General features: G+C 37.1%; 1 protein-coding gene across 1 annotated transcript in view; it reads right to left on the bottom strand.

The window, feature by feature from the left end:
- LOC113226275 (anoctamin-4-like) overlaps positions 1–20,937 on the bottom strand; it is an 87,955-nt gene that overhangs the window by 53,210 nt on the left and 13,808 nt on the right. The window contains exons 4-6 of the mRNA XM_026458843.1: positions 10,262–10,425; positions 9,103–9,216; positions 6,884–6,980 (exon numbers count right to left, since the gene is read on the bottom strand). Of these exons, the coding sequence (XP_026314628.1) occupies positions 6,884–6,980; positions 9,103–9,216; positions 10,262–10,425 (375 nt within the window). The remainder of the gene's footprint in view (positions 1–6,883; positions 6,981–9,102; positions 9,217–10,261; positions 10,426–20,937) is intronic.

Genomic DNA, 20,937 nt, shown 5'->3' with positions numbered 1-20,937 from the left:
ACTTTGTAAGAATCTGGCGAGGGGCCTTTCTATTTTCCACACAAATTTCCCTAATTTTTCTCATGTCACGTGGTGTAGTAATTTTTTTTCGGCCGCATTTGCTCACACGTTTTGGTGTCAACGCAATATTTTCAACGAGTTTTTTTTTTATTCGGTCGACTGATGCTCTCGATACCTTGCTAATTATTGCAACTTGTCTTTGTGAATGTTTGGTATGCTGCAATAAAGTTTTTATTTCGGAAATTTTCCTTGGAGAGAGGTCCTTAGCTTTTCCCATTTTAATAAATTTACACTGCAAAAAAATTACATAATAATAAAAAAAAACATTATTATTTCGGAGCAAAACCATTTATATACTTGTTGAATACATTACCTTATTATAAACATAAAAAGAAACACAATTTTAACCTTAAACAACAAATTAACCTCAAAAACACTCACCCAAACAACGTGGCTAGCAAAGTCAACTGACACACAGACTGACTGTCTATGATAAAATGGTGTCTATGCAACAGATGGCGCACTCACAGTGTTGCCAGGTATAATTTTTTAACTAACGGATACACCTATTTCATACTATTAAAAAATAAACTTGCTAAAAATTATTTTTGAAATAAAATAAAGCATATTAATTTCGAAATTTAATAATTTTGCAAGTGGCTCTAATAATATGAGCCACCACTGTAGTTGACGCACTGGACTCCTTAACAACCGCGTGATGAGGTAAGTAAGATAAGATGAGTGACCTCTACATGCATCATCAAAGGCCACTTCCTCGATTATGTTACTATCTAACCATTCATCAAACACCTGATGATTACAATATCATCAATAATTCTAGTTTAACTAGTTTTTTGGTAGTTGATTTGAGTATGCGGCACGCAATATCAAATTTTTTTTGCAGATTATAAACTGTACCTTTCCAAGGAAACCACTTCCGCTTCTGATTCCCGAAGATTCTAATTTCCACAGGTCCTCAACATCAAATGTACAAAACCGTGCACTTACCTGCAGTTCATTGGTACTACAGTTATATACCTCATTTGCAGGGCCCTGATTAGTCCAACCCAATTTAGTCTCTATAGCCAGCAAATCATCAATCTGTACTGACCTTCCCATCGGAATCCAGAATTTACCTAAAAAATCAGAACCTACTAATAAACTATCTATTCAACATCATTCTTATGGTCTGTAACATATACACCCCTTTGCTGCAACTTTGACAATAAGTTACTACAATACTTAACTTTATGTAAATGACCACAGATGCTATCTTCCTCAAAGATTTGTATCTTAGTTTGATTACCATCAATATTCTCAATAATTAGCTCATAGAACTTATGGTTTTTCCTTTGAGTTACTACTCCACTGAATAATGTATGGTTCATCTCTGTTGACCAATAGTTTTCAGTTGTAAATATTCCGCTATACTTCTCTTAACAAATGATCGCTGAGCTGCTGAATCTAACAAAACTCGTACAAGCACCGTTTTGTTCCCATTTATTATATTAACCATCAATGTTTGTGCTCGTAATAAAACGGTATTTTAACAAGACGTCACTTAACTTAATACTGCTTGTTCATCTTTCGATTTCTCTGACACCTCTTGTTTTGGGCTAAACAAACTTTCTCATATGACAGGAAAGTGTCGTCTTACACCAGCAATACATTTTACATGTTTTCTGCATTTCATTGCTATGTGACCGACCTTAAACAATCATACCATGCATTTTTCCGTTTCAAGAAATCACGTCGATCCTCTAAAGACATTTTGCCACAGAATTGCATACCAAACTTATGTGAGTAAGTTTGTCACACCATATGCAAGTTTGAACCTTATCAGTTTGGTCTTCTGCTTTGGCTTTACATTCTTAACGTTCTTGCTCTCACTTACTGTCGAAAAACACGCCGCTGAAGGATTTGGCGCATCAGTAAATTCATAGCCTCTGCCTTGAATTCTACGGTCAGCTTTATTCTTTCTTTAGATTCTACTTCTAATTTCACGAACTGAAGTAACGTAGTCCGTTGAGTTCCCAGTTGATCTTGCAGTTGAGACCGATTCCACGCACGTAATGCATCTGTTGGCAACGCCGACTCAACTAATAGACACAAGAAGCCGCATATTTTTCTTATGTAACCCCAAGAGACTCTAACGCCATAATTTGTGTCATGATCTTATCGTATAATGATCTCAGAGAAGAACTGGAAGGTCCTTTGCCTTGACTGAAAGTTAATTGAAACAGTTCTCGTACGTAAAACTCCGTCAGCAAGTCATCTCTCGCGAGTCGTTCTTTCAATTGTTCGAGGACCTTATGATAATTCTTTGCTGACGGAGGGAAGCTTTCCACTAGCTCTCGTGGACCTGTCCCTACCTCCGTACTTTGGATCAAATATTGGAACTTGTCTTCTTTGTCTATGGTCTCGTCGGAGTCAGTTTCTTGAACTGCGCCCAGAACGGCAGCCATCTTTGAATATTCCCCATTAAATCGGGGCAGTTCCAACTTTGGTAAGCGTAAAGATAGTTTCGCATTACGGAAGCTGGTTGAACCGTCTCCTGACTCACAGCGCGATTCCTTACACTTGATAGTACACACGGAATGCTCTGCTGACTCTATTATTTCTTTTACTGACTGCTCTAAATCTTGAACAATCATCTTGACTCATATTCATCGACAACATCGCTCTCCTGCTCTATGTATTGTTCATCACGACTGTCGCTCTCCAACAATGAATTTAAATATTTATTTTGAATCGCAACTAATTCGTCATGATGCATACTCAACTTCTTGAAATCTGCACAAATATTCGACTTCTCCTTTTTATTAACATATTATTTTAGTTTATTAGCGCTAATAGTAAATCTTCGTCTCGCTAATTTACGATCTAATAGTATTCTATCCATTTTCTTTAATCACAACGGTCGCCAGATGTTCGAGATAATTTCAGGTTCTAATATGAACAGACGATAGGGCAGGCCGCAGCCTTTGCTCCCTTATTAAAGCACTTACTAAATTGGGAGAGAATTTCGGTATATTTCAAAGGTATTTAAAATAGAAACATTTTCTTCTAATATAACAAAACTAAAACATATCTGACACAGAAAAGGCGACAAACATCATAAGAGAAAACTAAAGAAATGTTTAACCAAGAAGGATTCGCGACAAGGGCATTTCTTTGAAATTCATATTTGATATGTCATTAGAGTAGAGAACATATTTTTCATTTCTTCTCTTAAACTCATCAGATTCGCAATGTAATCATCATCCCTTCTTCTCTTAGTTCGTGTAATAGTGAAGTTAGTTGGGAATACTTGCAGCGCTGACAATTCCGACTGCGCCCAAGCAGCACACCCATATCTAAATATATACTATAAGATATCTAATAGAATTTAATTCGATTGAATATTTTAAGAGTTCAAATTCCCTCAAGATATCTCGAAGAAGGTTTCTAGATAATTTAAAGTAAAAGTGGGCACAACTTTATTAGTAGATCACAAGAGTGCTTTGAGAAACTATCTGTAGGTAGTGTTACGAGTGATTCTTATCATTTTTCTGCAGTAACCCTTCTAGAATGCTACAAGACCATTTGTAGAATATAGACAGGCTTTATTTAGTCTTGTAGATAGTTTTCAGACAATTTATAGTCTATGATAGTTTTCTTAGTAATGCTGTTTTAAAACCAAAATACTAAAGCGTTACAAACATAGGACGCACTTCTCTTAATACTAATAGATTTCAAGTTTAATGGCTTACAAAATATAAACTATCAAAATTGCAACATGGCGAAATTAGATATAATATTTCTGACTTTCTCGCACAATGTTTAATCGGTTAGAAAGCGCAAATTGACGTGCGACTTTAAATACATTGTTAAAAGTGATGTAAAACCTGTCATAAAAGTAATGCGCTCGCTAAATTTTAAATATTTATGTATAAAATATTATCTTAATAAAAATACAGTTATCGATTTTCGGTTTTAAATATATATAGAAAGCTTAAATATACAAAATAACTCACAAAACAAACCATTTCCAAGAAGTTCTAGGCTTCTTCAAGCTAATTTGAACTTAGATTTACTTTTTAAAAAGAAAAGAATTTTATCTCGGCTACTTCATAGTCATTCTTTAAAAATAAAAAGGCGATAAGAATTTGAAGCTTTTTTCAAAACACAGTTAGGAGCATTTTGTCTATAGCTTTATCTATAGAAAAACTTTAGAATACGAAAAGATTATTTTTACTTGCTTTAGTGTAGTTGAACTTGTCGAGGAATATTCCTCCTATGAGATTTTTATGATTGTCTACAAAACGCGATGTTTCTAAGCGATTTTTTCTTTTGACAGTATTACAAAACCTTTATAAAGTTATACGAAAAACTTAGTTTATGCAATAAAAAACTTTTCAAAACACTAGGTCAAAAAAACAATTGGAAAAAATCCCATTTGTCGCAAAAAAACGTTATTCTGTATAATTATATGGAATGTGCTATAATATGACTAGAAAGGTGGATAAATTTCGTATCATTTCAATATAAGGAATATTTTAATGACATACCTAACTTATGATGGAAGAAACAAAATTTTCATTACAAAATTGAGGTTATTTTTTTCACGCCAACCACATTTCACACAATGATTTCACTGTATTCTATTGATAGACGGCACAATACACATACACAACATTGAAGTACAGTAGTTTACGCGCTCATTTCAATTATTTTTGTCATTTCACAACACGGAATTACTTCACAATGTTTATTTATTTGTCAACAAACAAATGCCGCCGGCCCGAGCGCGAATTACGACTATTGTATCCAGCGTTGCCAATTTGTAGGGAATTCCCCAAATTGTGGGGAGTTTCAACTAGATAGGGGATTTTGTGGGGATTGGCGCTATGTGAGGAAAATGTGGGGATTCTAACATTTTATCATTTTGTTTAATCTATCAATTGCAGATGCATCGCTAGTTTGATCGTTACTGTTAGAAACACTGTGATGGACTACATTGACGTGTTATTCAACATCGCACATCCCTAGTATTATTAACAAGCAGCTTAAATATAATTATTATTAGAGCACTTGGTTCTGAATTGTAAAATTACCAGTCGGTGCATGTTGAGATCGCGATTCTTTCTCCCGCTTATGACGGTCCCCGGTATGAAGCAAAACGAAATCTGCTATTGATAAACAAAGCCGAGCAGTTAGTACTTCCACACCACAACTTACCACTCGTCAACTTTAAATATTAAATATAGGTCGAAACTCATTGATTATTTCTAACGTTAACATAGTGTCACCAAATGCACAACAAATAATCAATTTACTTAATTTTGTAAGGCAAAGAATAATGATTTTTTGTTCAGACTGATTACAGATTAATGGTGAATCTAATTAATATTATAATTAATATAACTGCCTCCGTGGCCAAACAGTTACCATGCAGGACTGCCATGCAGAGGTCCCAGGTTCAACTCCCGAGTCGGGAGAAATATTTTTATGGCCTAAATTTATTTCTCTCGTGAGCTTGGATGTAATTTGTGGTTGTCTACGTGTGTGTCCATGGCACCCGCGACACAGGGTTTCCCTAGTGCGGGGCTACGTTGAGTGTGTACGTTATTATTATTATTATATAGTGATTTTTGGGGATTTTGAACAATTGGCATTGGCAACGCGGATTGTATCGAATGATGTGACTTAATATCCAAGGTTTACCACATCCGCCAGATCTTTTAATATTCTTTACTTTATCCATGTTGCATGAACTCTTACAACGTCCAATAGAGTAAAAACCCTAATTGTAGTATTTTTTTAAATAAACTCTACTAAAGACGCGCTATAACGTGTTTGTCAATAAGTACAAACACCACAGAATGTCTATAAATTAAATATATCTAGAATAAACTTAAGAACACTACTTTTTAGAGTATTAATAGGCTTTACTGGATGTGTACAGAACAATTTTACTAAAAATAATCAGTTGTTCTACAGATGAACTTAAAATAAGGACTATAAGAGTAAATATTAAGAGACATTACACTTAATTAAGATGTTTGGTATTAAGGGGGTGTTAAAATTTTGACTTGAGTGAAATAAGTCTATAAGAACAATTTCTTTTTCCTAAAAACATTTATACAGAACTATTATCTAAATCTATACCATATTAAAACTGTTTATAGGTATAACAGTTTTAAGGCTTGTAAAGTGTGCTCCTTGGGCGACGCTGACCTCCTATCCATTTGTACTAGGAGATTATGCGTCGAATGAGTAATAATGAGACGTAATAGGTTTAAGAAAAACGGCGCACGAAGTAGAAGGTCCGAAAGACACGGAAGCGCAAGTTTCAAAATGACGCAGGAAGCAGGTAGTCATAAAACATGGAAACGCACCAATTATAGGTCAGTGGACGTGTCAAAATCCAAAATGGCGTGATTTCACTCTGACGTACAATGTAGGAGGCACGAATTACCAGGTTAAGAAGAGATTTGACTCACAGTACGAGGTTGTTGTCTTGTTAGCCTTCTAGAGCTCTTGCTCTCCTAATTTTCCGTTTCGAATTTATGGCACTAGTTAAATTTTACTAATTTCAAAAACTGTACTGGCATGGATTCGACACGAGTGCACCTCGTGGCGGTCCCAGGGAGAAGAGGAATCGCAATCGGGAGGCACACCGTCGTCATCCAATTTATCCAATTAATTGGTCATCGCGTCATGAAACTGAAGTGGACATGGGTTAGGCATCTACTCGTATAACGTTAAACCGATCTGAAATGGTGCAAATGCATCCTGTGGCAGAGACGCCGTAAGCGGTTGGTGGTTTCGTGCTTGTAACAAAGAAGACATTAATAAAATGAGAAATTTTCCTGGTATTGAGATCAAATGCACGTCTTACTTGGCGCCCGGTGAGTACATCATCTGGTTGTTCGACAGTGTAATAGGGTCCATCGTGTAAAGCGTAAACGTCGCGGATAATTCCTCTCTCGACTAGCCTGTAACAATACAAACAAATTTTAGTGGTCAACTTTTAATGATCTAGAGCGACATGGTAAAATCATTTTACAGTTTTACACGTTTATAAAAGCTTACTTATAAACATTTTTTTATATAGATTAATGGGGTTTTAGTCTAGGGTAATTTTTCTGTCTTAATACCATCGCAACATGTCAAGTTTCTTAAGCTTTAAAAATAAAATTGACATTTCGCTTCATCATATTTGAGTTTAATGAGCTATTTATATACGTCAACGATAATGTATTGATTCAGTGATTGTGTAAAAGTCTCATTATTCTATACAATACCCGGCCCATTTAGGAAATGTATAAAATAGTTTTTATTTTTTTATTATACGTTACTTAGACATTGTGTACCAAGTCTATGTATTGTATAGAATGCCAACCATAGATTTGGCAAAGTATTAAATAGAAGACAAAATAATGAAATCAGGCATTTATTGGGAGTAAAATGCTGAAGTGCGCACTAAATTATCGAATTTTACAACAGAATTTTTTGAGAACAGCATGACACGGCAGCACACGGCAAGCACCAAGCCCGTTCCCCGTCCGACATCCCCCCAGAAACAATTACCGTCAAATATTCTTCTTAACACACAAGCACTACATATTATCACGTTACTTTCTGCACCTACATTTAATTAATCCCTGGACATTGCCTGTCTCACCTACGACGTTATATATAATTGCTAGACCAACTTTATAATAGAGTTTATTTTAAACATTAACTGATTGTTTCAGGCACTGTATACGTGGGGCACACTATAAGTTTCCGGAATTAATAAGAAAAAAATACTATAAATGGTCAGGAATGAATTTATTGTTTCTCAAAATATTCTCCGTTAGCGTTAATGCATTTTTTCATACAAATGAACCAATTTTGAAAACATTTATGCCACTCCTCCGTGACAATCTCTGAAACATATTTTTCATACTCCTCGACAGCCTCTTCAGTTGCCAGGTCGGGACTATATGTGGGATGGCGCATAAGGTCAACGTTGTTCACCTTCGAAAATTCATTTATTTGTCTGGCCGTGTGAAAACTGGCATTATCATGGTGCACGATGATACGGCGTTTACTGGTATTTTTACGGAGTTTGTCAATACCTTCCGGCAAACAAATGGTCGTGTACCAATTACTATTCACGGTACAACGATTCTCCAAAGCAACAGTAGCCACGTGTCCAGTTTTATTAAAAAAAGAAGCAATCATCCGCTTAGATGAACTTTGCACGTGCGCCACTTTGGTTGGTTTCGGCTCAACTCGAAAGACCCATACGCTCGATTGCTGCTTTATTTTGGGATCGTAACTATAAATGCATGTTTCTTCACCTGTTACTATGTCCCACACCAAATTTGACGCCTCTTCTTTAAATCTGGTAAGCATAGCATTGTACCAAGTGACGCGATCCATTTTTTGAGCCTCATTTAAATTGTGTGGGATCCATCGAGGGCAAAGCTGTTTCACACCCAAATGTTTGTGAAGTATTGATTGTAAATGACTCATGCCTGTGCCTAAAGATGCATGAATCTCATGGATGTCACATGCCTGTCTGTTTTGATCAAACGCCACACAGCATCGATACTTTTATTGTTCCCAGCAGTAAACGAGCGTAAAAGTCGTAGAAAATCATACTACGAAAACTTTCACGAGTAAGTAGACATCCAATTTCTAAAATGACGCCACAATGTAAAAACTAGTGACAGTCAGATGAAACAAACTGTCTTGTACAGCCAAAGAGTTCCATTTTCAAATGTTGCAATTACTTTTTAAATATTGTTTATGTAAGTGGCCAGTTCCGGAAAGTTATATTGCGCCCTATGTAGAATACCGAAGTAATTTATAGAATACCGGATTACGTTGCCGGTAACACATATACACATAAGCGCCAAAGTCGGCTTCATAAAACGGGTGCTAAATAAAACTTGCCATTCTTTACGAAAGACCTATTTTTTACAAAAATAAACCTCTTAACAACACAACAAAAAATTTGACTTTAATAAATTAACTAAGACTACAATTGAAATAATGCTACAATTATGTACCACAGCTAAATCTGGTTCTTAGACCTAGACTAAATTTAAACGAAAAAGTATTTACAGGTCAATTCCATGGTAGTTTGGCGCCGTACCGAAGGGCATCATTCGCATCAACCTGTATACCAAGTAGATCCGGTCAATTGTGGAGTAGCTGAACGGCCCGGGGTAATTGCGTCTGTAAAAAGGAATACTCTTAATTAATCACTACCATAAGCTGAGTGCTCCTGAGAAAACGGTCTAAATAAACTTGAGGAGTCCATTCAAGCAATATAATAATAATATTTATTTCATTCATGTACACATACAGCAAAATCAAAAACACTAGCCACGTAACATAAAAAAACTTATTTTTATGATTGTATGTACGTGCTACTTATATAAAATGTTTTAAACTCCCGAATCTCAAACTAAGCAAAAGCGTGTATTTTGAGATTCAAAACTATACTGGAAGCACAGGCGAGTGGTTCTGCGTCTCTAAGTTTATACAGGCACTGGGACGAACGTGTGGAGCCTAATCAGACCTAATCGACCGCGTTAAATGCAAAGAGCTGTTGCTGAACAAGGTCGAGTTCAACGGCGGAACTGTAGAGAATAAAGAGAACCACTTTTCGCTCCCACTTAACATCGGCGTGCTGCTGAACGAGCTCTAATTAGTAAGTAAACGCGTTGAACCATTTGTCACCATTATTAATAACATAAGAGGAAATTAAAGATTCACTATTAAACATATGTGCCGAGTTCACTGATATTATCCAAATTAATATTATAAGCGTGTCTGTTACTTTTGTACTGCTAATCCTATTTTAATGAGTATTTGTATAAAGATAGATGGGGCCTAGTAGCAAGACAGGCTACATTTTGTCACAAAAATAAATCTTACCGAACCATAAACTTAGAGAACCAATAAAACTACGAAAATTAGTACAGTACAGTAGACTATACGAAGTACTTATTCTACGCAGACGAAGTCGCGGGCACCAGCTAGTTCTGAATAAACAAAAAAATAGTTAATTGATTTCACTGACGACTAATGGCAACGTAGTATACTGTACTACGAGGCACTCACGCCTTTCAAGCTGATCAAAAGATGTATATATAGCTGAATTTTAAGCATAATTTAAATTGGTTAATAAAAAATTCGCTGACTAACTTCAACAATTTTTTTACAAAGAAGGTTGGCCTTTTAGAACATATTAAGACAACCGTAAAAGTAAACGAACCGTATTACATGAAGCAAATTCCTCTCATCTTGGACAGTTTCCTTCATGATTTCTATGTGGTTGTTCTTAAAGTACTTCCTGGCGCCAAAGTGCCTGGCGAGTGCCAATATGACGGAATTGGGAGCGTGTACCTTCACAAACACCAGATCCTCATTCTTCATCAGCTGTCGAGAACAAACTTTATAATGGAATGGAATAGATTAGAAATTTATTTTCTCCCAATAGCTTAGAAATATTACAATGACATTTTGTACAAGTTTTGTAGATATAAACCAGATATCATAGAACTGAAAAGGGAAATTTTTGTCTTCCGTTCATAATTAATAGATGCATACGTCTATAAAACCCCAATAGTTCACGAGGAAACGACTCCAGTGGTCCAAAGGATGGACTGACACTGCACAGAAAAAAAGGATTCTATTAATAAGAAAGAGCGATTTCTCAAAATATTTTTGGTGATTCTGAAAGAGTATTTATTAAAGCTATAAAATATTGTCATTACAAAAATACTGCTTATCTTTTTCTAATACAATTTTACTCTTAACCTTATTTTAACTTTTAGACAAATACGTGCACTTCAGGATTTTATTTCATTACTAATCAATTAATTGGACATTACTTACATCAAGAAATTTTACCTCTTACATCAAATTTAAATAATCTTAAATGAATTCAAAATTTCTTGGGTATTTTAAGAAAATATATTCTTAGAAAAAAAGAAGTGTTTTGTTATTCAGATTAAGACGCTGACAAGCGTCGATGACTTTGCGTCGATGACCTTGAGCGATAAAGCGCTTATCATAATTTCTCCAATAAGGTGGCGCCATACGCCCCGATGCGGTAAAAGTGTGGTAGATGGACCTTCCGCTTGATTTAACATAATATTGATTGCCGCTAACAGATGGCGTTGTACTTAAAATACACCCATGCTATCAAACCAAAACATACCAACTGGACATGTTATGCAAACAAGAAACAACCCACACCTCGAGTGAAATTGAATTATGTATTTAGGTAGAACACCAGACGTGTCCTTTACCCGCTCACAAACGATCCTGGCATACATACCACGCCAAAACAGAGAAAATAAAAGTCCTTCGGGGTACCAACCCTAAATAAGGAACTTTTTAATAGCTAAAAAGAACCTTGCTGCTTAACTTCATATAATGTCTTTTTTAAAATATGCTAAACGGATCCATGTTACATGTACTGAAGTACTGTTGATCTTTGGCGTTTTCATTACGAAAACGGGAACATGGTTCTCGTTAACACACAATATTCGAAACAGAAAAAGATAGGACACATAAATATTTCACAAAGGATGTGTTTGCGGCATATCAAGATTATTATAAAAGGACTCGTGATATGATAATGGAATATGGGAAACCAAACGGAAGAAACAAGCAAGACGAAAAAATTCAAGTAGACCTGGAAAAAGTTCAAGACTATTTAAGTTTGCAAAGAACAAACTTCAGAGCGTTTTGTAGAGTCACAGACAATTTTGATATTGACTCTATCCATGAGAAATGGGAGTTGGAATACGAGCTGAAAAATTTACAAATTCGCTGGAACAACATTGATTTACATTTGAAAATTGACAAAATTGTAGACGGAGCTGATGCGGAATACCAAAATCAATATATAGAACTGGAAACTTTATTCAGATCTGCGAATAAAGCCTTAAATAAAAAGCTGTCATCTACAGTTCGTTTGCATCTTTCTACCCCCAAGATTGATATTCCTACCTTTTCTGACAATTACACTCAGTGGAATACATTTTTCGATTTATTCAAGGAAGCAGTGCATAACAATCCCGCTTTGAACAAAGTACAAAAAATGCAACATCTCAAAGGCAAGCTAAGGGGCGAAGCGGAGCGGCTCATACAACATTTGCATATTTCATCTGATAATTATGACTCTGCCTGGAAGATATTAAATCATCGGTGCGATAACCGTCAAGTACTTTTCACCAAACAGATGGAAATCTTACTCAATCAACCTAACGTTCAAAAACAAACTTCCATGGAACTGAGACGACTTCATGACACTTCTATGGAGTGCATATATGGTATATACAACATGGGTATCGACACTTCGTCTTGGGATCCGGTATTTGTGCACTTAATTGCAAAGAAATTAGACACCGTGACGTTCAGCGATTATATGGAGGCAAGAAAATCACCACGCGATGTACCAGACTTGGAATTTTTGGAAGCCAAATTTATTGCATTGGAGCCTATGAATAAAAAGGAAAAGGAATCGGTACCAACATGTTCGTTCAAGACAAATTTTGCACCGAAGTTCAAGCAAACCTACAATTCTAACAAACCTGCATTTGAGAAGCGAAATACTTCATACAATAAAACATTTCATGTTTACTCCAAACCTGCAATTACATGTCCTATTTGCAATAAAAATCATGGACTATATCAATGCAAATTATTTGAGAATATGACACCGGACGCAAAACTTCAAGCCGTTTCAAAATCAAACATTTGTCAAAATTGTTTGTATGTGCATAAATATGGTTGCAATTCCGAGAAACGCTGCAAAGACTGCAATATACCACATAATACTTTATTACATGAGGCAATTACTGCAATGAATAAGGGAGCATCGACCTCGAACAAACAAAATTCACTGCATAACGTGCACGCTAATCACGTGATCGGTGATGATGACGAAATATTACTTGCAACAATTCAAATGCAATTACGAGCCGCGGATGGTACTTTTACCACCATGCGCGCACTTCTCGACCAAGGTTCGCAAACAACCCTCATAACAGAGAATGCAGCACAACTACCAGGGTTGAAACGACATAACATACATGCGTCTGTATCTGGTATAGGTACCTCCCCTAACAAGTGCAAAAGAAAAGTCGAATTGCATTGCAAATCACTCTTCAACAATTATGAATTCACCACTGAAGCATTAGTAATGACAAAGGTCATTAACCGTTTGCCAAGTATGACTTTTAAGAAAAAGCCGTACGCGCACATCCAACATCTTCAGCTTGCAGATCCGGGCTACAATATATCAAGGCCGGTTGATATTCTATTGGATGCAAAAGTCTACCCAGAAATCATTATGGATGGGCTGTTAAAGAGTTCACCCGATCAACCAATAGCACAACAGACGCAGATGAGCTGGATTTTGTCTGGTTCAATAACAAAATCATTCTACTGTCATGTAGTGATCAATAACATCGAATATATCAGCAATTATTGGGAGTTGGAGGATATCACAGAGACAAAACGACAGTTAACTAAAGATGAACAATTCTGCGAAAACTACTACACCAAAACGACACGTCGCTTAACAAATGGGACATATGAAGTGAGATTGCCTATGAAAGAAGGCTTTGAAAAGCAATTAAGCCAATCGAAGCCTACGGCCGTTGCACAATACATGCAATTAGAGCGCAAGCTAGCGAAGAGTCCACAGCTAAGCGAAAGTTATCATGCATTTATGAAGGAATACGTTGCCATGCACCATATGAAAATTTGTACAGATAAAAGAAGTACAGAATACTATCTTCCACACCACGGAGTGTTAAAAGAAGATTCTACCACCACAAAATTACGAACCGTTTTTAATGCATCGCAACTAACATCGTCTGGCTATAGCTTAAATGATTTGATGGAGTGCGGTCCTAAGTTGCAATCCGATCTGCAGCTATTGTTATTGAGTTGGCGAGGCTACAAATATGTTTACACGGCGGACTGCGAAAAGATGTACTGTATGATTTGGCTCCATGAGGAGGACCAACACCTGCAAAAGATCATCTGGAGAGATGAACACAATATCCTCAGAGAATATCAACTGTGCACTGTAACATTTGGTATGAAAGCGGCCCCTTTTCTCGCTATTCGAACATTGCAACAATTGGCAAACGATGACGCATCATTGTATCCGTTAGCAGCTGACGTACTGAAAAAGAAATTTTATGTGGATGATCTTTTATATGGTAACAACAGCATAGAAGAGGCAAAACAAGCCCAACAACAGCTCATCAACATGCTACGCGGAGCTGGTTTCAATTTGAGAAAGTGGTCCAGCAATGAACCTAGCCTCCTTGCTGATTTAACTCAAGATCAAATCAGTTACAAGACAGCTTCAACGAATCTACATCAACAAAAGCTCTAGGCCTGTATTGGCACCCCTCAACTTATGTTTTTGCATTTGAGAGCAAAATCAATCACATTGCAAAGCAAGATACCAAGCGAACAATGCTGCCGGACATTTCAAAGTCATTTGACCCGCTTGGCTGGCTTGCTCCAATTACAATAAAGGCGAAAATAATGTTTCAACGACTATGGGCCAATAATACACACTGGGACGAACAATTGTCTCGTGATATGCAACACGAATGGAATCAATTGCGCGAAGATCTGAAAAACATCAATTCAATAAGAATTCCAAGATGGGTTGGTGACCTTGAAAAGGGTCGGCAACTTCATGGGTATTTAGATGCATCTGAGAAAGCATATGCTGCTTGTGTTTATGCAAAAACATTTGACGAGAACGGAAAACCAATAGTCCGTCTCATTGCAGCGAAGACAAAATTGGCACCGCAAAAAACGAAAGCCACACTCCCACGTTTAGAATTGTGTGGTGCTGTCATGTTATCAAAATTGATGAACAAAATTATTGATTCATTGCAGACACGTGACAACATACAAATACATGTGTGGACTGACTCAATGGTGGTATTGGGGTGGATACATGGTGACACTGCAAAGTGGAAGACATACGTTGCAAATAGAGTGAACGAGATTAAGAAAATTATGCCGCCAACATGTTGGAGTTACGTCAAATCAGACCTGAATCCCGCCGACTGTGCCACGCGTGGACTGACACTGACCCAGCTGAAGTGCCACCTTCTCTGGTGGGAGGGACCGCCGTCGCTTATTGAGAACCTACAACCATCTCAATACTCATATGAACCACCAGAGGTTGAAATTATAGTGAAGAAACATATCTGTGCAAGGTACAAATTAAAACTTCACCCTTTATAAGTGAACTTATAAATAAATGCAGTTCACTGTCTCGGGCGGTGCGCGTTATATGTTGCGTGTTGCGTTTCATAACAAACGCACGAGGTCGATCGGATAACAATGGACTTACAAACGCGTCCTTTCTAACAGCGATGGAAAGTGGAAATGCTACGAAGATCATAATTAAATCAGTGCAAGCGGAGATGTTCTCAAAAGAAATTGAAAACATAAGAGATAAAGAGCATGTCTCTCGGAAAAGTTGCATTGCAAATTTGAATCCCTTTTTGGATACAGAGGGCATCCTGCGAATGAAAGGAAGATTACAAAGATCGAATCTCGACATTGATACAAAGCACCCGATTATAATTCCATATCATGCAAGGTTCACGGAATTACTTATTGCAGAAGCGCACCAAACTACAACTTACTCTAGCGCATGTCCGGAACAAGTATTAGATTATAAGCGGGAATCGGGCTGTAAAGGAAGTACTGCGTCAATGTACTAAATGCATACGTTTCAGTGCACAGAAACAAACACAGCTGATGGGAGATTTACCGTCACCACCAGTACGCATTTCACGTCCTTTTACACATACCGGCGTAGATTTCACCGGCCCCGTTGACGTCAAAGCCAATAAAGGACGTGGGATTAAAACAACCAAAGGCTACATTGCAGTGTTTATATGTCTAACTATAAAGGCTATTCACCTCGAAATCGTGTCCGATCTCACCACCTCAGCATTTTTAGTCACATTTAAAAGAATGTGTGCCAGGCGCGGCACGCCACAACACATGTATAGTGACAACGGTACCAACTTCGTCGGTGCCGCCCGGGTGCTACAAAACAAGCAAGCACAAAATACAAACAAGCTTTGCAAGTTATTAACACGGATTTCCTGGATCACGTCAACAAACTTGGGGTCAATTGGCACTTTAACATACCTACCTTGTACCTACCTGGAGCAGTACTGGTGGACTCTGGGAAGCAGCTGTGAACAGTCTAAAACATCACTTGAAGCGTGTAATAGGCGATCAAAAATTGACCTTCGAGGAATATTCGACATTACTTGCACAAATTGAAGCGTGCCTTAACTCTAGACCTCTCTGTTCATTGACCGAGGGTCCAGAAGACATGCATTATTTCTCACCTGGTCACTTTCTAGTTGGTGGTCCTCTTTTATCAGAGCCACCCTCTGACATCAACATCGACAATATCAAAACCAAGTGGCAGATGACTCAGAAGATGTACAAGGAGTTTTGGAAGAAGTGGTCATCCGATTATCTTCACACACTGCAGACAAGATGTAAGTGGCATCTAACGACGAAGAACATTGAAATTGACGGAGTAGTATTGGTGAAAGACGATTACCTACCGCCCTCGAAATGGGCCCTTGCAAAGGTTGTTGACGTTCACTCTGGAAAGGACGGCTACGTACGAGCAGTTACCGTCAAAACACAAAGTACAGTTTTCAAACGCCCGGTTGTCAAACTGTGCCCATTACCAGTGCATCCTGACAAAGAAAACCCTCATTCAGCAGTTCCAGCAACCACTACAGAAACAACAACCACTGCAAGATGCATAACAAACAAGCCAAACATTTTCATCTCTGCATTGACTCGTATGATTTTCGCATTAATCGCACCATCCATGCAACAAACACACAAAATAACGACATTAAACGGAAACAAGGCGTTATATTTCGATCGACTTGCAGATTTGCAATTAATAAAAAATAACTGGAAGTTAATCGTGTACCACAATACGTCGACCTACTGGAAGAGTGTGGAAAATGTTGAAAATTATTTGAATCACCTAGAGAACATTTGCAACGGAGAAAGTACTTGACAACTTACTTTAACTCAATTTAGGCACGAATTGAATGAATTGGAGCATTTCGACAGAATTCTTAAACTACAGCCTCAGTCAAGACCCAAGCGAGGACTCGTAAACGGAATCGGAACTGTATCACATTATTTATTTGGAATTCTAGACGGAAATTTTGCACAGAAATATGAAAAGGACATAAATAGAGTTCATCAAAATGAAGACTATTTGCAAAGTTTGTTAAAAAATCAAACTTCAATATTGGAATCGCAAAATAACATTTTACAGCGGAACGAGGTCATTATGAATAAACAATTCCAAATAATTGATGAACAATTGAAAAATATCTCCAACGAAGTGCACGAGGCGCATCAAAATGCAATCCACCTATTTTATTTCACTGCAAATGCCGTTGCACTTGACGTCATACTTTCAAACTTGAGGCGGATCCAAGAAACTGTCATCAACACGGTAACAAATATTTACCATGGAAGATTAGACATTCACCTTCTGGCTCCAGAACAGCTGCAGAATCAGTTAAACATTATCTCTAGACAAGTACAAGGACAACATCTAGCCCCTGTGGACGCAAACAACATTAAGGAGATATCCAAGATTTTACGCGTTAAGGCAAGAGTGACGGAACAATACGTCATAATCGAAGTGAAAATACCATTACTCGGAACAGACAAGCTATGAACTTAACAAGGTCATACCCATACATCAATATAGAAATAACAGATATGTTCACATCACTCCAGTCGCAGAGTACATTGCATTTAATTTAAGAAAAGATACCTTTATGTCGCTTACTGAATTGGATTTACAAAATTGCATCAGATACAACGAACAGAAACTTCTATGACCGTTAAGCAGCCCCCTATACGAACTAAGGGTAGATCAATCAATATGTGATGTCAAAATAATGAATGATAATAGCAAAGAAACTTATTGTCGGAGTGAAATAAAGGATTGCGCCGACAGGTGGATTAAATTACAAACCCGAGATACATGGTTGTTTACATGTTGTGAAGAATGCAAAGTTCGCATTTTGTGTCCCTCGGGAGTGGCGACGGCATGTCTACAATACAATGGCCTTATCAGTGTAGGTCAAGATTGTGTTTTGAAAGGTGACACCTTTACCATTCAGGGACACCATGACTACATTAGTCAACTCAATACTGACGACTACAACACAGGAGAAATACTTCCAAATTCAACCCTAAACACATTGGTCAATTCTTCAATAGCACGTATACCATTTGTTGTCGAAAGCCATAACATTACCCTTTGGAAATTAAAACAGCAAATTCAAGAATTACAACATCAAAAGGAAATTATAAGCAACGACGATATTCACCACTATACGATGATCTACATTGTATTCTCCGTAGTCATTGTAGCTATTGCAATTGGAACGATTTGGCTGTGCAAACGAAAGTCGCGGGAGGATTCCCGAGGAAACTTGCAACAGCAGCAGCTTCCCACAATCGTTGTCAGCGCGCCACCGCCGCGGTCTGACGAACCTGGATCAGCGGATAAGACCACTTCTCGATTGGCAAAACACAGAACCATCCACTTCAAGACGATACGTGAAGAAACTGTCTAATTTAATTTTACACGTTTTATTTTATATTAACTTCCTTTTACTTACTCTTTTTAATTTTATTTTAATATTTTTTACTTTTAGAGTAGCACTTTGCATCTTTTTGCTCTTGCAATTTGTTCTTTTAGAGTAGGCAGTATGTACGAGTGAAACCGTACATTTTTTATGATTTACATTTGTTATTTTAATATGCACAAGTAAACCCGCACGATATCATAAGTATTCGATTTATGCTTACTGCAACACCACGGTGATCGATGTATATTTTGCAATAAATGAGTGTTATTATTGTCTCGTTCGGACACGGTCATTTTATTTACATTATTTAATAATACTCCAATCATTTGCATTGCAATTTGCATCTCTCTATCTCCTTGCATCGTCCTACTTGCATTTACATACATCCTGCAGTGCAACGTGTGTTAACGGCACATAACAGTTACAATTGTCTACAATTTCTAGTAATAAATCTCTTTTGAATATTTTAAATATATTGTTGATTTTACTTTATTCTGTCTACAGCTGTGATGCTTTATTTTAACCGAGTAGGTACTCTTCTCATGAACCGAGTTATTCGGCCGAGTACACCGAGTACCGAGTAGCAAATGAGTACTATTTATTTCTTCACACTGTTTTTACAAAAATCTAATTATCTCGAAAGTGACATTTTGTGGGTTGGTTATAGTTTGCATAACTATGTCCAACTACATATTTCGTAAGTATTATAATATATTATAATATTATAAGTATTATATACATTAATTTGTCAAAACTGATCAAAGCAGAGGTCTGGCAATGTATCCCACGAACGCAAGCTACGCAGCAGAAGTTTTCAACGTTGTAATTTTACTAAATATTCAAGGACGCAAACAATAATTTCATTTTTGTTTTGAATACTTTGTGTTTTAGGTTCCAATCCAACCAAAAATATTTTTTTTTATTCTCACCTAATGGCTATATTTAACTTTTTTTAATATTTTGTTTTGATTTCAACGAATTGGTGCATTAAATTTACTTATTTACGTATTTTTTTGCGTGAAAAAATATCATTTTCACATTGTTAAGTGCCTGTCCATAATTTGCAAGCAAATTGTTAGCTCGTACTTTAGTATGCGAAAGTTACTTTATACTCCTAAATTTGTTATTTGTCTTTTATTTAAAACAAATAAAGTGTCACGATCAAGATAAGTACCATTTAAATAACCACACGAAATCTGGGAGTAAGCAAGTTTTGCTTGCCCGAGAAAAACATGTCAAAAAATAGTCACCACCAGAGTCTCACTGTAATCCAGTTTTTGTATTACTTATGACAATAAGCAATATTCTAGGATTTTCAAGTTACACTTCAAGATACGTGTTACAGAATGTACTATTTTCAAAGTTCCATGTGCTATGTTATCGCCTAAAAACTTACGCAAAAACATCATATTTAAGCGATTTTGGGCACCTCATCGCCTTAATATTCTAAATTCTATAGTATATTTTTTAAAGGAACATTTCGTTGCGTTTTCATAGTCAATGTTGTCGTGACATTTCGGCGAAGGCCCACGCGGTGACGATTACATTACAACGATTACATTTACTTGTGCTTGTAGATAATCATAAAAATAATAAACAGTCTTTTTCCAAAGAAACAATACGTAGTATCTCTTTATAGTTTGTTAGTGTGTTCTTTGTAGCCATAATTTAATAAATTTGGTTTCAGCATGAAATGAAACTACACTTGTCTTGTAACAAGCATAACTTTAGCAATTAACATGTAATTAGTTCCATCGCGCCACTGCTAGATGGCAGTAGTTGTACTCTGAAACGCTATCGTTTTGTTAACTTCAATAGTATAAGGCTAAGAACTTATGGAGCGGCTTTCACCAGCGCCAGTCGCGGTTGCGGGACCGCGGCCTCCGAAGAATGTAGAAATGAATGCAAAATTTAGAAGCACATTTCACGACGCGTTTTACGCCCGCAGCGGAGACTGTGGCTCGCGGCGGCCGCAAACCGAGCGCTTGGCGGGTGTCGACCACGCACTCTGCGGTCTGTTCGCGGGCGACGCGTTACACGCGCGCGGGTTGGGCTTGGGTCTTTCCTTCCCACGTCATTTTGTGAATGACTTTCGATTTGGCAGCGCATGTCAATTTCTCAAGTTATGGATATTGAAGTCGATCAATTAATTTCCTACCAGTTACCATTTTTCTTACAAGTTCTGAATAAGTAGGTACGAACATCCGAAAAGAATTTGTCTTCTTGT

The sequence above is a fragment of the Hyposmocoma kahamanoa genome, unplaced genomic scaffold, assembly GCF_003589595.1.
Source record: "Hyposmocoma kahamanoa isolate Upper Pololo Valley unplaced genomic scaffold, ASM358959v1 100021, whole genome shotgun sequence".
Classification (NCBI taxonomy): Eukaryota; Metazoa; Arthropoda; class Insecta; order Lepidoptera; family Cosmopterigidae; genus Hyposmocoma; species Hyposmocoma kahamanoa.
Note: the sequence above shows the minus strand (reverse complement) of the source record. Positions and strands in the feature narration are given on the sequence as shown.